The 20,008-nt window shown below is 45.2% G+C and overlaps 1 protein-coding gene across 1 annotated transcript in view; it reads right to left on the bottom strand.

The window, feature by feature from the left end:
* B4GALT5 (beta-1,4-galactosyltransferase 5) overlaps nt 1–12,029 on the bottom strand; it is a 73,486-nt gene extending 61,457 nt beyond the window's left edge. The window contains exon 1 of the mRNA XM_045771527.2: nt 11,714–12,029. Within this exon, the coding sequence (XP_045627483.1) occupies nt 11,714–11,828 (115 nt within the window). The 5' untranslated portion in view covers nt 11,829–12,029. The remainder of the gene's footprint in view (nt 1–11,713) is intronic.
* Between the last annotated feature and the right edge of the window lie 7,979 nt (nt 12,030–20,008).

The raw sequence follows: 20,008 nt of genomic DNA, 5'->3' as shown, positions 1-20,008 counted from the left end.
CTTGCCTTACATGGGCTTTCAGAGAACTGCAACTAGAAGCAGGAAACATTTAAGTTATATCTCAGTCCTATTAAACAAAATAATTAACAAACAAAAAACATCAAATAAGATATGGACAGTCCCGCTTCCATCGGAAAAAGTCCCAAGACCCCTTCTAAAGATCTGAAATAGTTAACACAAGCCACAGAGCACGTAAAGTGTGACAAAAAGAGTAACCATTTTAAAGATTTTCTTTATTTGAGAGAGAGAGGGCATAAGCAGGGGGAGGAACAGAGGGTGAGAACCTCAGGTGGACCTCACACAGACCCCCAACTCGGGGCTCGATCTCACAACCCTGAGATCACTTCCTGAGCTGAAAACAAGAGTAGGAGGCTTAACCAACTGAGCCACCGAGGCGCCCCAAAGAGTAACCATTTTAAAGAGTCAGAAATCAAGCAATCAGCATCAAACTTAAAGAGGTTAAGAGCAAGATAAACCAAAAACCCTTAACTCCTGCTTCCTCAATAATCAGATCAGTAGTAGCTTGTGCAGGAAATGCCTTTTGGTAACTTAAAGCATTTAGAAGTGCCTATCAGAACTTCACAGGCAGAAGAAGTAGTGGGCAGGGAGCAAAAGTTAAGTTATACTTAGAGAGTAGTACATTTTTTAAAGCACAAACAAAAGAAAAAGAGAGATAAAGAACCTCATTAAAATTAAAAACTTTTGCACATCAAAGGACACTATTGAAAGAGTGAAAAGACAACCCACAGAACGGGAGGAGATATGTGCAAACCATACATCTGATAATGGTTGAATATTCAGAAAATATAGAGAGCTTCTCACAACTCAACAACAATCCAATTTAAAAAATGGGCAAAGGACCAGAACAGACATTTCTCCAAACAAGATACACAAATGGCCAATAAACACATGAAAAGATGCTGATCATTCGTCATTAACCAAATGCAAAGCAAAACCACAATAAGCTATCATTTCACACCTACTAAGATGCCTGTGTTTTAAAAACAAAACAAAAGAAAAACCAAAACAAAAAAAGGTAAAATAAGTGTTGGCCAGGATGTGGGAAACTGGAACCCACATCCACCACTGGTGGGAATGTAAAACGGTGTGCAGCCACTGTGGAAAAGTCAAGCAGTTCCTCAAAAAAATTAACTAGAACTACCATATTACCCAGCACTTCCAATCCTAAATATATACCCAAAAGAATGAAAAACAGAGACTCAAAACAGATACTTGTACACCAAAAGTTCAGAGCGGAAATTACTCATATACCCAAAAGGTGGAAACAATTCAAGTGCTCATCAGCAGACCAATAAACAACATGTAGTGGCAGATACATACAATGGAATAGTACGCAGCCATAAAAAGAACCGAGTTCTGAAACATGCTATCACACCAATAAGCCTTGAAAACACCATGGGAAGTGAAACAAGCCTGATACAAAAGGACAATAAGATGATTCCGCTTATGTGAAGCACCTAGAAAAGGCAAAATCATATTGACAGAAATTAGATCAGATGGTAACAGGGGCTGAGGAAAGGGGGGATAAGGAATTATTGCTTAATGGGAACAGAGTTTCTGCTCGGGGTGATGAAATTTTTGGAAACAGCGGTGATGGTTGCACAACATTGTGAATGTAATTAAAGCACAGAATTACACATTTAGGTTACCAAAATACAGAGCAAAGGTCATGTTATATGTATTTACCCCAAAGAAACAGCAAGGAAAACAAGTCCAAAGTAGTGTGGGGCAAAACGAATTTAACGTCGCCTCAAAATCAGGATGACAAGAAGAAGCGATCCTTCCCCCAGAGTAAATGCAATCCCAACAATGAAGAGGCTGGTTGACCCAGACAATAGTTACCTTCATTCATTTCACTAAATGGTTAAGTGCGTACAATGTGCTAGGCACTCTCATAGGCACAAGAAAATCACAATCCAGAAAACTTTCCTATCACTACTCTATAGGTTATGAGGATATGGATAAGTTTTTCTTAATAAGTTAAAAAATTAAATGCTTTCATTTAAAGTACACAGTTTCACAATAAGTACATCAAAAATCCTAAAGCCCGTCTACTACCATCTTTGGTCCACATGGTTTAACTTCCTTAAGTTGCTCATTTGTCATTTTCTAAACTGGAATAAAGGATTTTTTTTTTTTAAATACCAAACATGACCACAGCACAGCAATTAGGAAAGTACTATTTTCTGACCTTCACAAGACAATGGTCTACCAATCAGAAAATACAGGGGCACGTGGGTGGCTCAGTCGGCTGGGCATCCGATTTCGGCCCAGGTCATGATCTCAGGGTCATGGGATCGAGCCCCTGCATCAGGCTGGATGCTCAGCGGGCTGTCAGTTTGGGATTGTCTCTCCCTCTCCTTCTGCCCCTCCTCCAGCACACACTCTCACTCTCTCTCAAATACATAAATAAACAAAATATTTTTAAAAAAAAAGAAAATGCATATATCACAAGCCTGAGTATAATTTAGGCATGGTGCCTAAAAGCAGAACTCCTCAAAATGGGATAATTAGCACTTTTCCGCGGAAAAAAATACTCCTGTTTTCCCATCTTTCCGAGTGCATGGTTGTTCAACAGTAAGGATTGAGCAAAAGGTTTAAATGTCTATTAATCATAGCTTAGGGACCACCTGGAGGGTGAAAAAAACAGTTCCCTCTTTATAAGTTTTACAGCTCTTTAATAAAAATAATAAACAGTCGTGCTCACTAGCATAGTCTAGATTAATTTAAGTTTTAAAACACAACACCGAGGTTCCCTACACTCCAGCCTGCCTGTACCTGACGTTCCCCAGCATTTTTATCCCCATAATTAGGTCACGAATTGCCTCAGAGAACTGTTCATAATTGATGACAGTAACTAAGGTAACTCAGAAACAATGACCAGGTTCCCTTCTAGTCGCTGCAAAGTACATGGGTATCTGTAACCTGGGAAGGAGGAGGAACAATACCTAGAGTCCAGTAATTGCTTACTCAAACTAACGAAAGGAGGGGGGCCGGGGCACTGCAGAAGACAGTACTTTAAAAGATCCAGTGGGACTCCTGTGCCTGGGAAAACACTGCATTCAGGGGATCAGCAGGAGGCATGAGTGTTCTTCAGGATAAAGTCACAATATAAAAAACAATTTACTGGGTCAAAATGTAATATTCATTTTCACTTAACATCCAATTACGTAGAGGACGGAGGATGGGGCAGGAGCTAAAGAGTCCAGGGCTCGCTCTCATGCTTAAAAGCAAAAGTGTGAAACCAGGGAAAGGACCGATTTAGCAGATTAAAACCTAAAAGAATTTCCCCAAGGGAATGCAAGTTGGTACAGCCACTCTGGAAAACCGTGTGGAGGTCCCTTAAAAAGTTAAAAATTGAGCTACCCTATGATCCAGCCATTGCGCTACTGGGTGTTTACCCCAAAGATACAGACGTAGTGAAGAGAAGGGCCATATGCACCCCAATGTTCATAGCAGCAATGTCCACAATAGCTAAATCGTGGAAGGAGCCGAGATGCCCTGCAACAGATGACTGGATTAAGAAGTTGTGGTCCATATATACAATGGAATATTACTCAGCAATCAGAAAGAATGAGTTCTCAACATTTGCTACAACATGGACGGCACTGGAGGAGATAATGCTTAGTGAAATAAGTCAAGCAGAGAAAGACAACTATCATATGATTTCTCTCATCTATGGAACATAAGAACTAGAATGATCAGTAGGGGAAGAAAGGGATAAAGGAAGGGGGGGTAATCAGAAGGGGGAATGAAACATGAAAGACTATGGACTATGAGAAACAAACTGAGGGCTACAGAGGGGAGGGGGGTGGGGGAATGGGATAGACCGGTGATGGGTAGTAAGGAGGGCACATATTGCATGGTGCACTGGGTGTTATACACAACTAATGAATCATCGAGCCTTACATCGAAAACCGGGGATGTACTGTATGGTGACTAACATAATATAATAAAAAATCATTATTAATTAAAAAAAAAAAAAAAAAAAAAAAAAAAAAAAAAAAAGAATTTCCCCAAGGACAAAAAAAAAAAGGCCGGGGGGGGGGGGGGGAGGAGAGGGGACGGTCTTAATATCCTGAAGATATTCCCATAAAATTCTTTTTAGTTTTTTCCCTTGACCAAGACAACACTATTTATTTATTTGTTTGTTTGTTTGTTTTTGTCATAGTGATTTCAAACATAGACTTCAGTGCACAAATTCTTTTTAGGGCAAGTGCCTGAAAACAACAGACTGCACAGTGTGAACCTCTCCATCAGCCCAAAGGGTGAAACCGGGCGTGTGCCTATTCACGCAAACACTTCACCACTCCAGCAGCGCAGCACTTCACCAAAGGTGGGGAACCAAGTGAGGGGGAATCTGTATTTTAAAAAATGGAGTGCTTTTACTTAAGTTGTCATTCCTTCTTCCACTTCAAGGTTCAACCCACACTTGCTTAGATTCACGTAACCTCAGATCTGAAAGGGATCCTAGAACATGTACTATCATCCATGTCCCCCGTTTACAGAGGAGAAAAACTGAGAGAACACTTCATAGCTAGTTATTGGTAAGGTCGGACTGGAGCCCACTCCCAGGTCTGTGCCGCACTAGCATGAGACCGGAGGGGACATCTCCCATTTATTTACAACTAGTCATTGCAACATGGAGTTTGGTGCCAAGTTCTGTCTGTGTCAGCCCTTTTACATGTCTACGCTACTTAATTCTCACAACAACCGTGTGGAAGGTAGTATCTTCTACTTGGTAGGTAAGAAAATTGAAAATAATTTGCCCGAGGGACCTGGCTGCCTCAGTTGGTAGAGCAGGGTGGTGAGTTCTAGCCCCACAATGGGTGTAGAGCCTACTTAAAAACAAATAAATATTAAAAAAAAAAAAAAACTGCCCATTCAGTGGGTTGATTCAAACCTAGGTCCGCTGATTTCAAAGCTAATATTCACTGCTCTCCTACGGTCCTTACAATGGCTCCAGGGTCCTACACGGCCTGAGCCCTCCCACCTTTCTGAATTCATCTCCTACCATTCTTCGGTCACTGAAAAAAATCCAGTCAACCTTCACTCAAACTCATCCTTGCCTCTGGGCTTTTACATGTGCTGGGCGCCCCCCCCCCCAACCTACCCTGCCCACCACCCCAAAACCTGTGAGTAACCCACTCCATGCCTTCAAGGCAAGTATTACCTCTTCAACAAGGCTTTCCCTAACCACTCAATCTAGAACAGATACTCAGTCGCTCCTACCACTATCTGAAGTTATCCTCTGTATTGGCTGTGCCCCCATTAGGATAAAAGCACCAAAAGGGCAAAAACGTCTGCTCAAATGAAAGCCACCATGACGGCAGAAACGCTCTGCCTTATTCATTTCTACCCTGCTCAGTACCCTAGAGTGTCAGACGAGCGGAGGCACTTGAAAGAACTACTGGTTGAATAAAGAAATGAATGCCTGTCTGAACTGCCGTCTCATTAAGAACGGATATCATATAATGTAGCAACTCACTACAAGCTATCTTCTATTTTTCCCTAGTTGTTTCTTGTGATTAATCTTGTCTTTTCAACCACATTGTGTGTGCCTCAGGGACATCTTATCATTCTCAACTTTGGGCGAGTTTATGACTCAAAGTGGGCTTATACGATCATCTATAAAACGAAAGCAGTCAGAAGCCTAGAATTCAAATATCTCCCAAAGCTGGTAATATAATAGGCAGACACTCAAATACTAATTATTGACCCATAGATCTCAAATTCATTGTCTCACAACTTTCTACAGAAATACACCTATGGTGCAAAGGCAGGCCCACATTTACTTAGCTAGTATTATTAGAAACGTAAAGAACAACGGCCCTCACGCTAGTAGTATGCAGGCCTGCCTCTCCTTTCAAGACCTCTCCATTAACCTCTTTCAAGCCACACCCAATCTGTTTGCTTCTGATTAGCCTTTATCTTGACCAGCGTTAACCTCCAGTTTTCTCTATTTGACAGGTCTCAGCAACATCACACTCCTTATTTCTCACTTGCTCAAGTTCTGTTTGCTTTATATGGTTGGATGTGTCCAAAGCTCTGCCGTGATCAAAAAAGCTGCAAAATTAGGAAAGTCAACAGCTTTTTGGCTTCTATAGCTTTGGAATTTCTACTCTTCCGAAGAGTTCTAAAGAGTCACAGCGACACAGAGATCCTTCTTCCTGGTAATTTAATATATGCTGCTGCCACTGGCCTGTCAAGCGGGGGCGGGGGGGGGGGGGATGGCAGAATTAGAGCAGAATCATCTACTGGCTACACTACTGATGGCCTGGAACAGTAACTGATACTGTTTGAACACTGCTTCTAAAGATTGCCCAAGATTCGCATATTTTCACTGTTAAAGACATTTCGACTCCAAACCTAGACCTTCTTTCCAACATACCAAAATTCTGCAGGGAAGACAGAAAACATCACTGAAGTCCCGGTCAAAAGTGTGCTGTTTGGTTTTTAAACTTCAACCTGTTCCCTAAATATGGTTTCCTTCTAAGAAGAATGACACGACTCAGGAAATATTTGAGTGAGCGAGTGCTCACGAGCATGTGGGAGGTGGGGGTCTTTAACAGGATGAGGTTTTTTACTTTTTTACAATAAAATAACACACATTCCACCACATGTATAACCTTCCACAAAAGCTCAAGAACTATGTGCACTGAGGCATTCAGGGGGCATTTTCATGTGAGGAAAAAAAAAAGAGGCTGTTCTCATACTGAACTGTGGAGAATCCGAAACTTCCCTATGGTTATTAGAAAAAGTTGCATTTGGAGGTGCCTGGGTGGCTCAGTTGGTTAAGTGTCTGCCTTCAGCTGGGGTCATGTCCCAGGGCCCTGGGATGGAGCCCTGCATCAGCGGGGAGCCTGCTTCTCCCTCTCCTCCCTCCTTGTGCTCTTCCTAACGGTCTCTGTCTCTCTCAAATAAATAAATAAAGTCTTAAAAGAAAAGAAAAGAAAAGAAAAAATTGCATTTGATTACATAAAACATGTATCTTATCTAAAATCTTAGGTCCAATATTTACACAGAATGTGAATGAATTATCAACTTTCTGTATGCAAAAATATCTCATTAAAAGTTTGGTTAAGGGGCACCTGGGTGGCTTAGTTGGTTAAGCATCTGCTCTGGGATCAAGCCCCACATCAGGCTCCCTGCTCAGTGGAGAGCCTGCTCTCCCTCTCCCTCTGCCCTCCGCCCCCCCCCCCCCATGCGCGCATGCGCTCTTGCTCTCTCTCTCAAATAAATAAAATCTTTTAAAAAGAAGTTTGGTTAAGATGCAGGATGCAGTTCTAGTTTTTCAAACAGCTTTGGGTTTTTGCCAAGTGTAAGATCAGAGAATCAAGTGACTTGCTCAAGGTCATTTGGGCAAAGCAGGTGGGATGAGAATTACTGGTTCCTGCCTTCCAAAAGCCAGCCATAAATCAAACTTTTCTTGGAACTAAGCAGACCAAAAGGGAAAAATCGTTCCCTATTTCCTTTCCTCAATAATCAAAGGGCAAAAGAAAACTCAGTTTAAGTAGTAGAACTTCAATTAATAAAGTTTCATCAATACATAGACTTCTAACCTCTAACCATGCACAGGCACCTCTCTCAAAATCGGTAACTGTTTTACCAATTTGCAAAGGTCAGTAACCTCTCTACAACCTTCCCATCTGAGGGCACCATAAGCTTACTAAGATGTTTTCCAATCAGCACTTCACACGTGTATCTATAAATAGTTGACTTATCTTCTAAAAGACCTGGTCAGACGGGAATATAGATGTACTCTTGAGTGGTTAGATTTTTTTTTTTTTTTAAGTTAAAGCGTCATAAATAAGTTCAAAGTTTTCTTCAGAACTCTGAAAGGAATAGGGATAGTTCACCAGGACAGGTGAAACAGCGATGAAGAAAATGAGAATCAGTCAGGCTGTGGCTGGGGAAGGGGGGGGGGGGAGGGGGGGTAAGAGAGAGAGGGGCATCTTCATCCCCACACCAGCTTCCTCTTCCACCAAATCCACCATCTCCATCACTTTTTCTTTTTCTTTTTTTTTTTTTTAAGTGGGTGTGGAGCCCAATGCAGGGCTTGAACTCACCACCCTGAGATCAAGCCCTGAACTGAGCTCGAAAGTCACACGCTTAACTGACTGAGCCACCCAGGCACCCTCACATCACATTTCTGCCCCACCCTTTTCATTTCTACTTTCAAACTGCTGATATAAGACACTTCTTTTGAATGAACAAAAAAAAAGGTAATGGCCAGTGAAGCCATACTTTGAAATCACTAAGTGGATTGGGATAGGGATTTAAAGTTAGCTGAGAGCACTCTGTATTTGTTACAAACACACTATAGTCATATTTAGTTAACACTCCTCGCATCCAATTTTCTAAGTCAAATGGCACCATTAGCCCCGTTTCGGATGACCCTCAAGTCCAGGAGAATTTCCCTTTGCTCTCAGACTACAGGTCACCAATATTAAGAGCTGGCATTAGATCTGAAAAATACTAAGTTAATGGGTAGGCTGACACTGAGGCTGAATTATATCCTATATGAACAACTTTAAAACATTTATAACTAACATGATTTTTCTCCTATCTCAAATTCAATTCAAGTCTACCCAGTTCTGAATACAGTTGTAACACACCCTTTGGACTGATTTCTTTTTAGGCCCTTGAGCAAAACATGGTCACAAGGTATACAAAGCAAATCAAAAGCAGGACTGGAAAAAATTAAACCCGGAAGGAAATGTAAGTCTAACACTTTCCATTATGCCAGAAGTCAGAATTGTCATTATTTGGAAATGAATTAGGTTGAGCTACTATCACACTGCCACTACATAACTGTTTTTGACCTGCAAAAATGGAAATTTCATATGGTTCAACCTAATATTATTCTCTAAGCTCATTTTAATAATTGTCTCAAATTAAGGTCTTTACAACCCAAGGCCCATAAAACCTTATATTTCTCTTGATTGCCTTAACCTTTAGAAAGATTTGCCACCCCAGTGTCCAAAACTGGTCATTTGAAAAATTAAGTCTAACAGCAAGAAAGCCAAGATTAAAAAAGAAAAGAAAAGAAAAGAAAAGAAAAGAAAAGAAAAGAAAAGGGAAGGAAGGAAGGAAGGAAGGAAGGAAGGAAGGAAGGAAGGAAGGAAGAAAGAAAGAAAGAAAGAAAGAAAGAAAGAAAGAAAGAAAGAAAGAAAGAAAGAAAGAAAGAAAATGCTCAATGTAACTGTGCTTGCAGGAACCCTAAAGCCATTCCACATCTTTTTTATGGCTCACCTTTCCCACTAACAGAATTTGAATCCTAAGTAGATCCGTCCTTTAGAAGACTTCCATTTAAGGAGAAACTAGTGAAAATTTAAGTGCTTTGCATCTTTTTCACTTATCAGTGATACAAGAATCTAAGCACAGTAAATGCCCATCACTTTACACTGGGGCTCCACTGACCTAAAATCTATCCTTGAGGAATTTTAACGAAGTTGATCAGTTTCATCACTGCTGGAGAATCTGGCTTCTAACCTTTCTAATCTGAAGGGTGATCACATGCCAGGGGGATTATTCTGACATTTGGATATGGCTGATTTATGTACAAACAACAGAAATAACCCTGATCACTGGAAGTGGTTATGGCTCCAAGACTGCATCTAGGTCCAAATCTATCATTTCACACCTATTGTTATTAAGTCTGATATCCAATATGGTAATGACCTCTTTTCTCAATTAGTTCCACTAATTACACACCTGTTCTTATTCTGCCAAAATTCCTATCTCCTCATCTGATCCATCAGGCCACACACTGTACTCTCCTAGAGGGATGCTTTTTCCTTAGATACTTCATAAACTGTTAGGACAATCTGATGTTGTCTGTTCTACCTTCCCAGATCTAGTTTATAGTACAAATCATCAATATTCACCACCAAATGAAATATGCTCTTAAAAAAAAAAAAATCAGGAGAGAATCTCCTGCTCTATCTGGAAATTTCTCTATTCAGCTAGTTCAGTGTTGACAGGTCAACAGAGAATGGCACTAGTCATTACTACAATCCTAAAGGGCATTCCCCTATAGTTAAACCATCAACCCTTTTCTAACACCCAAATGACCCAGACTTTTTATAGCAGAATTTACTCTCCTTGCCCCAGCTCCAACAGCATCTTCTGGTCATTTTTCACCCTGAACTGAAGTTTTCTCTAGAGCCCGTGGTGATGACATGTCAGGCAAATACATTCTTTAAACCCTCCATCTACTCCCTTCCTTCTCAAAAATTACATATAATAACTGCTTTAAAAAAAAAAACTCCCTATGCGTCATAAGTGCTTTAAAAGGGAATTTATGTACTTCCTTAAAACCCTATGAGGTTAGGATTAGTATTCCCATTTTACAGAGGAGAAAAGCTGAGGCTTAGTCACTTGCCCAAGGTCATAAGGGGCAGGGATTTGAATCCAAGTCTGACCTCAGTGTCCTCTGACCTTAACCCTCATGCTGTATTTCCTTCCAATCTCTTTCTTCATGTCCTAAATGCAGCTCAGTGGTCTTACGAAGTCTATGGGCAGTGTTCAGTTTCCCCAGAAACTGTCTTGCCTTTAAAGGACATGCCTTTGAGAAGAATGAGTACCCATTCCATTTTTTCTCCACGCTCCTCCTTCCCACCTGGCACCATTTCCCCAAGGCTCTTATCACAAATCCTCCTCTAGGGCCAATTTACATGTACTCTTGGTCCCTGAGCAGGAACCACAAGATACTAAAGGGCCACCTTCTACCTCAAGACTAGGAGAGGGCAGCTGTGAAAGCGTTGAAAGGTCCAGACAGCACCCTTTCCCCAAGTCTTCATTCAAGGAGGAAACTGTGGCCGAGGACCAGAGGGGGTGGGCGGGCAGAATTTGGGGAAGGAAAAGAGGTACCGGGGCGGAGGTAACAACAAGGGTGTGCCCTTGGGGGAGGGGGGAGGGGATGGGGAGGCGCCGTGGGACGTTCAGTGGTTAGTAGATTGAATGAGGGGTGGACCTCCATAAGGAGGGGTGTCACCCGGTGAGGAAAGGGGCCACTAGGAGGAGGAGAATGTGTATGCTGGGGAGGAGAACCTGGAGGTGGATGTAACAGGAAAGTGGAGGGAAGAAAGGGTAGGGAGGGGGAGCAGGAAACGGTGAACTGAACCGCGAGGAAAGAGGGGAAGGATGGATGCGAACCGGGGAGGTGGGGCGCCTCGAGACCCGAGCCCCTGGGCTCGGTGATGAGAAGCAGGCAGGCCGAGGGGGTTCGGGGTCCGCGGAATGCCGGGAACCTGAGCCTCGGGAGACCCCGGGGGGAGGAGGAGCGGGAGTTCTCGAGCCGAACAGCGGGAAGGGGGGCTCGAGGGAGGCAAGGGCGGGAAAGGGGGCGTCCCGGCACGGGGGTGGGGGTGGAGGTATCCCTTGGGTTCCCCAGGGGATGGGGTTAGGAAGGCCGGGGGGTGCGTGGGAGGCTGGCGAGGGGGTGTGGGTTTCGGGGCCCGTCGGGGTGCAGAGGGCGGGAATGTCCTGGCGTCCCCCGAGGGCCGGGCGTGGGGTCTCCCAAGGGTCGGGCCGGGGTCCCCGCAGTCTTCGGAAAGCCAGGCTCGGGGTGGCCTCGGGCCGGGGTCGTCTGAGGGCCGGAGTCCCGTCAGGGTGGGGCGGGGGGGGTTCCCGGGTTCCCCCCGAGGCCGGAGCGGTAGCCCCTCAGGACACCAGGCCCCCTTCCTACCTATGCCGGGCGCCACATAGACGAAGTAGAGCAGCGAGGACGAGAGCGAGAAGAAGAAGAGCGCGGCGAGCAGCGAGCGGCGCGGCAGCCGCAGCAGCCCCCGGCGGACGCGCATGCTGCAGCCGGGCGGCCGCTGGAGAGCCGGGCCGGGCCTGCTCCCGCCGCTCCCCGTCCGCCGCCTCCTGGGCTGCCGCCGCTGCCTGGGCCTCGGCCACCACCTCCCGGGCCTCTTGGGCCGCCGCTCCCAGCCGCCGCCTCGCCGCTCCCAGCCGCCGGCCGCCGCGGGCCGGGCCACATGAAGCGGGCGGGGGCCTGAGCGGCCCGGAGCTAGCGCAGCGGCAAAGACGGGGCGGGGCGGACGGCGCGGGAGGCGGGGCGGAGGCGGGGCCAGCGCCGCCGGGCACCGTCGCAAAAGACCGGCGCGCGCGCTCTCCCAGCCCGACCCCCTGGTCCGGCTCCCGCGGAGGAGCAGCGGCCCGCAGGGAACGTCGCTAAATGGCGACAGCCCCTCTTCTGGCGCAGCCACCGCCCAGGCTTTCGGGGAGCGTCGCTCAAGTGCCAGTCGGCTCCGCGCTAGGGCGCCCCCAGCCCCCGAGCCAAGGGGCCGTCTGCAATGTCGGACGCGGCTGGTCGCCCACTGCGACAGTGAAGCGGAGACTGTAGGTCCAAGGGCTCCGCATACACCTTCACTTATTCATTCATTCATTCAATTCACCATTTATTGAAGGCCAGACATAGACCAGACACTGTTCGTGGTGCTGGGGATGCTACAAAGAACAAAACAGACAAAATCTGTCTTCATGAACTCACACTCAAATGGGAGGAGAAAAGGAGACAAATCAATTTATAGTATCAGGTACTGATAAATGATATGAACACAGTAAAACGGGAGAATGTATTGGAGGCAGGCTACTGTGGCCAAGGAAGGCCTCGTTGAGCCAGTGACATGAGATGAGACATGAAAGGGTGAACAGCAGGCACAAAGGCCCTGAGGTTAAAAAGCCTCCTCTGTCCCCAGGTTATCCAAGGCCAGCACAGATAAAATCTAGTGAGGCAAGGAGAGATCTCCAGGCAAGGCAAGGTCAACATCCCACAGAACCATAAGGAGGGTAATGATAAATAACCCTTATCAATGTGAAGCCATGAGTTGAGAGACACGGTCTTTACTTATCGCGTTAAACTGCCCCAGCAGCCCTAAAATGCGCACTCTTATTATTCTTATCCTATAAACGAGGAAGCTGAGGCTCCCAGATGGAGAAGCAGTTCGCCCAAGCCTTGCAATAAGGGCTCACATCAAAACTGACCTGTGTCCCAAGGCCAGCCTGCGACACTAGGTGGTAACTTACCTCAGCATTCCCTCCCGCTCCTAATTCTCATCCTGCAGGCAAATTGGTATCCTACTCCATAATAGTGTGCGACCACAACCAAAACAACGCTTTACGATCAGCCCCAGGCCAGGAGACCACCAGAGACAGTAGGCAGTCACTCTAGACTCACTATGGGGGCCAGAAGAACCAGCCCCAGCTTCAAGAAGCTGCCAGCTAGCTGAATTGGGGAGGAAAGTGTTCCCTGTGTAGACACATCTCAACCTGGAGAGGCTGCCTTGGAATGGCAGAAGCAGTCAGGAGGAGAGAGGACTTTGCAGGATTCTTTGAGAACCAACAATAATCCTGCTTTCTATTCCTAAAGTGATTTACTTTTTGCGGTGTTTGACCCTTCAAGTGAGTGCCCTAGAGCCAGACTGTCTAGGTTCCCTGACTCCTATCTCTTCCATTCTTAGCCGAGTGACTTTAGGCAAGGTATTTAACCTCTCTGTGCCTCTCAGTAAAATGGGGGATATTACTAGTAATAACTGCATGGGGTTGTTGTGAGGATTTGAGTAATACATGCAAACCCAGGCACATGGTAAATGCACGGAGCTCTCACCTGACGAACACCCTTAGGAAACGGGATGGGGCAGAAGAAGCATAAACAACGAAAAAGAAAAGCAGAGAATTTTAACTCAGATTCGGGTTCAAATCTTGGCTTGGTCTCAGCTGGCTGTGTAACCTTAGGCTAAGTCACTTACCCCTCAGATTCTATTCATTGTCTGTAAAATGGACCGAGTATTGCCCACCGCCCATAAGCACAGGATTCAGAGTGAGCTAGCTGAGCTGAGGCCCTAGGCTGGAATAATCTGGCCTGCAACTACTTTTTGGTGGGCCCACACCATTGGCACCTCCCCCACCATGTCTCTAATAAACATTTTCAAACATACAGAAAAGTGGAAAGAAGAGTACAAGGAGTGCCTACATACTCTCCACCTGGATTCAGCGATTGTTATCATTTTTCCAGATTCATCTTTCTACATTCATAAGTCCAGTTTCCCACCCCTGCCCCGAATTACTTAAAAGTAAGTTGCTGCCTTACTGGTGGTCTTCATGTGGAAATCCTTCCGCAAAAACCCTAAGAAACATTACATTCTGCTACATAACCACAATAATAATATCATCCCTGAGAAAATGAACGCTCACACTGTAATAGGCTGTAATAGCCAGTGCATTCCCAAATTTCCCCAGTAGCTTAAAGGATGTCTTTTATAGCCGTTTTTCTCAACAGTATCAAATCAAGGCTTATACATGGCATTTGGAATTATTTCCATAGTATTTTTACCTACAACAGCATCTGTATCTTTTTTTTTTCATCATTTCTCCCAACATTTTATATTAAAGCATTTTTAAACCCTGTAGGGAAGCTGAGAGAACGATACAGTGAACAGCCGATACCACCCCGAATGTTTGGTCTAACTGAACCAGCGCTGATGGAGTGGATGTCCTCGTGGGGGGAAAAAAGACTCCTCACTCCTGCCTTACACCACCCACAAAATCAGTTCAAGATGGATTGTAAGTCTGAATGTGAACGATCACGAAAAAGCTTTCAGATGAAAACAGAGGAGAACCTCTTCATGTCCTTGGGATGGGCAGAGCTTTGTCAGAGGACCCAAACACCAAACAGAGGGGGAAATTTTGATAAAATGGGCTGTCTCAGGGGCGCCTGGGTGGCGCAGTGGTTAAGCGTCTGCCTTCGGCTCAGGGCGTGATCCCGGCGTTATGGGATCGAGCCCCACGTCAGGCTCCTCTGCTGGGAGCCTGCTTCTTCCTCTCCCACTCCCTCTGCTTGTGTACCCTCTCTCGCTGGCTGTCTCTCTCTCTCTGTCAAATAAATAAAAATCTTTAAAAAAAAAATGGGCTGCCTTAAAATGAGAATTTCTCTTCATCAAAAGACACCAGTAAGGAAAATGACAGGCAGCACAGTAAAAAAAAAAAAAACAAGAAAGAAAAAGAAAAAAGAAATAGAAATACAGAGCTTATAAAGAACTCAGAATTTTTTAAAAACCCACCAACTTACAGAGATAAGACTGATACCTAAATAAGGAAGAAAAAAAAAAAAAAAGACTTGACCAGGCATTTCATAAAAGAAGGTATCTAAATGGCCAATAAGCATATGAAAAGGTGCTTAAGTCTTCTGAAAAATGCAAAGGAAAACCACACCTCGATACCATGTGTGGGCCGCTGGCTCTGAGGAAGAGAGGGAGAGCCCGCAGCCAAGGCCCGAGGAAGTCCAGCCTGGGACACAGAGTGGTAGGAAAGTGTGAAACACGGAGAGGCAGAAGGCAAAGCCAGGAGGCTGAGTGCTCTGGAAACCAAGGGAAGAGGTGCCTCTGTCCTTGTGAGTAGGCTGACCCGGCTTTGAATGCCTCTTTTGGAATCCAGCACTCTGTCGTTCCCCATCTGTAAAATGGCACTCCTAGGACTGACTTCCTCAGCGTGTGGGGGGCAAGGGGGGTGTGGAATTTTCTCCAGGACTTGTGCACTTCTGCCCATGCTGAGGCGGGGAGCAAGAGGGTCTGGGCCGTCTGGAGGACACAAAATGGGCTTCAGTTAGGAAGGCGGTGGTAGAGATGCAGCCGTCTCAAAACAGATGGCCTCTACAATCGGATTCCCTCACCGTCCACCCCCACCCAAGCCCGGGCAGGCAAGGAATTCTGTTGTAGAGACAGAGAAGCCTTCCTACATCTGGACTAGGTACTGATGACCAATCTCTACTCCTGTCCCATCTGAAATAACACGGTATTGAAGAAGATTGGGGTTTTGGGGTTTTTTTTCAACCCTTTTGTCTCCTGTTAGGTTTCCAACTCTCAAACACGCCTCCATTCATTCATCCTTCACTCACTATTCAGCCCCTCAAACAAGCTCACTACATTCCGATCTCTGCTCAGATGGTACTTCCTCTAAGAGATCTTTCCTCTAATATACCTTTCTCTCCCCCCCCCCCGCCCCTGAAATCTCTCTCCCCTTACCTGGCTTTTTTCTTTTTTCTTTTTTTTTAGTCTTCATAGTACTTTTCATCCCTGTCATATTATACATGTATGTGTTTCTTTGTTTTCTATCTCCCATATCAGAATATAAGCTCTATGATGTCGGGGATTTTGTTTCATTTTCTGTCGTATCCTTGCATCTAGCACAGTTCCTGGCACCGAGCAGGTGCTCAATAATTGTTGGAGGAATGATGAAGAACTAGCAGGTGTGCACTGAGAATGCTGGGCATGGCGGTTACACAGGTGCCTAAGAAGAGGTTCTCGGAGTGCAGTGGCAGCACCGACAGGAGAGTGGGTAACCGTGGTACAAGGTGATAGGGACAGGACCCTTGCACCCCAGTCAGGTTCTAGATGGTCTTTGAAGGGGAGTTGAGACAGGCTTGCTCAAGGGGCAGTGAGAGGAGGTCTGCCTGGCCGGAGCAGCCGGTCAGCCCAAGGACAAGGAAAAGAAAAGGGGCAAGGCTGGAGATGGCTTGACCCTGTGGCTCAGCAGGGACCCCTAGGTCAAAAAGATCTGGAGACCAGCCAGTCTTGCCTCTTCCTTGTTCTCGCCCTGTGATCTGGGCAAGTCGTTCCACCTCTCTGAGCCTCCATATCCACATCTGGTTCCTTCTTCCAGGGGTTTCTATGAGGAGGATCTGAGATAGTACCCATAAAGTGTCTGGTACACAGTAGGTACTCAGTCACTGTTGCTGTTCTCATCCTTTTTCCTGTGGGCCATAGGGAGCCCTTGAAGGTTTTGAAGGAGGGGAGTGATCTAAAGAAAGGGAGGTCCCTGGAGAAATCCCAGAGAGCACCAGCTGGGCCTCCTATGTGCTTGTCCGCACCCAATTAACAGGCTTGCACAAATCGAACACATAAAGAAAAGGACCCGCAGCCTAAAGTAAAAGGTCACAAGTGCTACCATGCCCTTCCTACCCTCTCCTACTCTACTGAAGAAGGTTCTAGGAACCCGCCCTGAGGAAGCCATTGCTTAATCCATGAACACTAATCACCAGCAGCATGATAACATCATAGAGCAATGACTATCTCAGTTCAAACTCCCAGAGGCAAGAGCAGATAAAGATCGTTGACATGTGTGTAACTGCCCTCCGTGTCCGAGGAGCTGAGAGCTTCCAGCCCCAGGAATGCCTGTTGACTGAGCATTGACTGGGGGGCTCACCCTGGTAACCTTCAGCCAGGCAGAGGTTCATCAGCCCCTTTCAGAGGCAACTGAAGTTCAGAGCAGAAGTGGCAAGGACCCCTTCCTGCCAGCAGCTTTCAGAGCCAGTGTACTCTTTGCCACTCTTTTCCCTCTGGCCCAATAATCATCGATGTTCTGCAGAGCTGATGCCCCACCAGCTGAGTTCCAGAATGAGGAGGAAACTCCCCCAACCCCATCATGATCAAGAAATAAAACTTTGTTTTAAGCCTCTGAGATACAGGGGCTGTTTCTTACTATGGCACAACCTGGCTTATCCTAACTGATCACAAATATACTTTTCTGCAACATGCTTTCTCTCATTATTTTTATAAGCTACATCCACAGAGAAGCAGGTGGCTTGACTTCATTCATTTGCACTGCTATGTGGCATTTCACCATATAACTAGGCCACACTTTTTAAGTCTTCCTCCCCAATGATATCCGTTCAGGTTGTTTCCTTTTTTGCTATTACTGGTCCATCAATCGTTAGCTAAAATTCAAAATCCAAAAAAAACTGAACCTAAAAGCTTTTTCATAATTTATTTGACAGCAAGACCTGCCCCGACCTGAACATCTTTCTTCAGTGACAAAACTTGACCTCAGTAGACAGAAAGCTGTCTATAATCTTTATCTCACTGTGAATATTCATATGTTCCACTGAGGAAATATGTAGATTTTTGTTTACAGAGTGACCCATCCCTCTCAAGGGGTGTTATATAAATATTCAGTGTAGGTACCATAGAACCTTTCAAAATTCTGTGATTTTCAATTTCAAAACACATCTGGTCCCAAGGGATTTGGAGAAGGGGCGGTAGCCCCATAAAACACTGCTGCAATGAGCATCTGTGGCAGAGTGTAGTTTCCAAAAATGGTCTCAGCAATATTTCCCATCCCCATGCTCTTCTAGAACTTTCTTTCATTCCCCTTTCTTTGAATCTGGGTGGAATTGTGAATCACCTATAAGCCAATAAAAAGATGTGGAAGTGAGACTACACAGCTTCTGACTTGTTGGTTGGGACACACAACTTTGAAACCTTTGGCCACCATGCTATGAGGAAGCCACATGGAGTGGCCACATATAGGTGCTCTGGTCAACGGTCCCAGTGGAGATCCCAGCCAACAGTCAGTGTTAATCACCAGACATGAGAGAGAACAAATCTTTAGATATTCCCGCTCCTAGCTGTGAAGTCACCCTAGACCTTCCCGTCTTCCCAGCTGAAGCCCCAGACATGCTGTCCCCACTGCGCCCTTTCCAGATCCGTGAGCATCATAAAATAGTTATTGTTTACACACTAAGCTTGGAGTGGTTTGTTATACAGCGATATTAACTGTAACACCACCCTTCTTTACATATCCTGTGCATACGGGCAAGAGTTTCTCCAGAGCACATACATACAAGAGGGGATTTGCTGAGCAATAGGGTTTGCACATCTTCTGCTTAGGTATTTCCAAATTGGTTTTCAAAATGGGTGTACCAATTTACCCTCCCTGCAAGCAGTGAATAAGGGTTCTTGTGATTTCCTGCCTTACCCACAGTTGCTATGATTCACCTTTCCCAAGGCTCTGTCCTTCTGCCGTGAAACTCCTCTGTAGAGAGAAAGATATGGGGAACTGGTATAAAAGAGTCAGCAAAAGTCTTCCAAGAGCATTGAGTCTATAGTGGGCTATGTCTTTGCCATCAAAGACTGATTTACATCCCTTTTAAAAATTCTGCCGCTGTCTTTTCTATCCTGGACGGGAAGGCCTAAGGCATAAGGGTTGCTCCTGGGAAGTATTAGCTGATAGAATTAATTTTCTTTTTTGTTGTTTTGTTTTGTTTTTAAGTAGACTCCATGCCCAGTGGGGAGCCCAACGAGGGGCTTGAACTTATGACCCTGATATCAAGACCTGAGCGGAGACGAAGACTCAGATGTTCAACCAACTGAGCCACCCAGGAACCCCAAGAAGTAATTTTCTCATTCAACAAATATTTATCAAGTACCAAGCTATGTGCCAGACATTTTTATAAATGCTAACAGAACTGATGATGATGGGGGTCGGGGAATGGGATAGGCTGGTGATGGGTAGTAAGGAGGGCACGTATTGCATGGTGCACTGGGTGTTATACGCAACTAATGAATCATCGAGCCTTACATCGGAAACCGGGGATGTACTGTATGGTGACTAACATAATATAATAAAAATCATTTAAAAAAATAATAAATAAAATAAAATAACCCCCCCCCAAAAAGAAAGAAATGATGATGATGATGATGGTGTCTAGGTACCAGGCATTTGTTGAACTTTTTTAGCCACTTAACAATCATTCACCTTCCACAACGGCTCCAGTTTCCTTCTTTTGCTTTCATTCTATGTGGTTCTCTGGGGTTGCTGACTCCATTTCCACCTTCAGACTTGTTATGTGAGCCGGCCTGTTCAGTCAGAACATTGCATTCCTCTGGTAATAATGATTGGTTTGGGGTTGGACAGACTGGTCAGAGCCAATGAGGCTCAACTTCCAGATATTTAAATGTGTGCATTTGGAGAAACCAACTTTCTCTTTCATGCTAGACATAAATATGAAGGGTTGTGAGACTGGCGCAATGGCAGCCATTTTATCAACATGTGGAACCTGGGAATGAAGCTGGCATATGGAAAGAGACTGATGCACGCAACGAGAAATTGAGTCCTGATGATATAATTTGAATCCTGAATCCAGTTAGCCCAGGTGGCCATCATTTTAACCCACAGTTTTGTACCTGCTGAGGTTTTTCTG

Source organism: Ursus americanus, chromosome 22 (assembly GCF_024610735.1).
Source record: "Ursus americanus isolate L20-20 chromosome 22, mUrsAme1.1.p, whole genome shotgun sequence".
Lineage (NCBI taxonomy): Eukaryota > Metazoa > Chordata > Mammalia > Carnivora > Ursidae > Ursus > Ursus americanus.
This window is presented reverse-complemented; position numbering and strand designations above follow the sequence as displayed.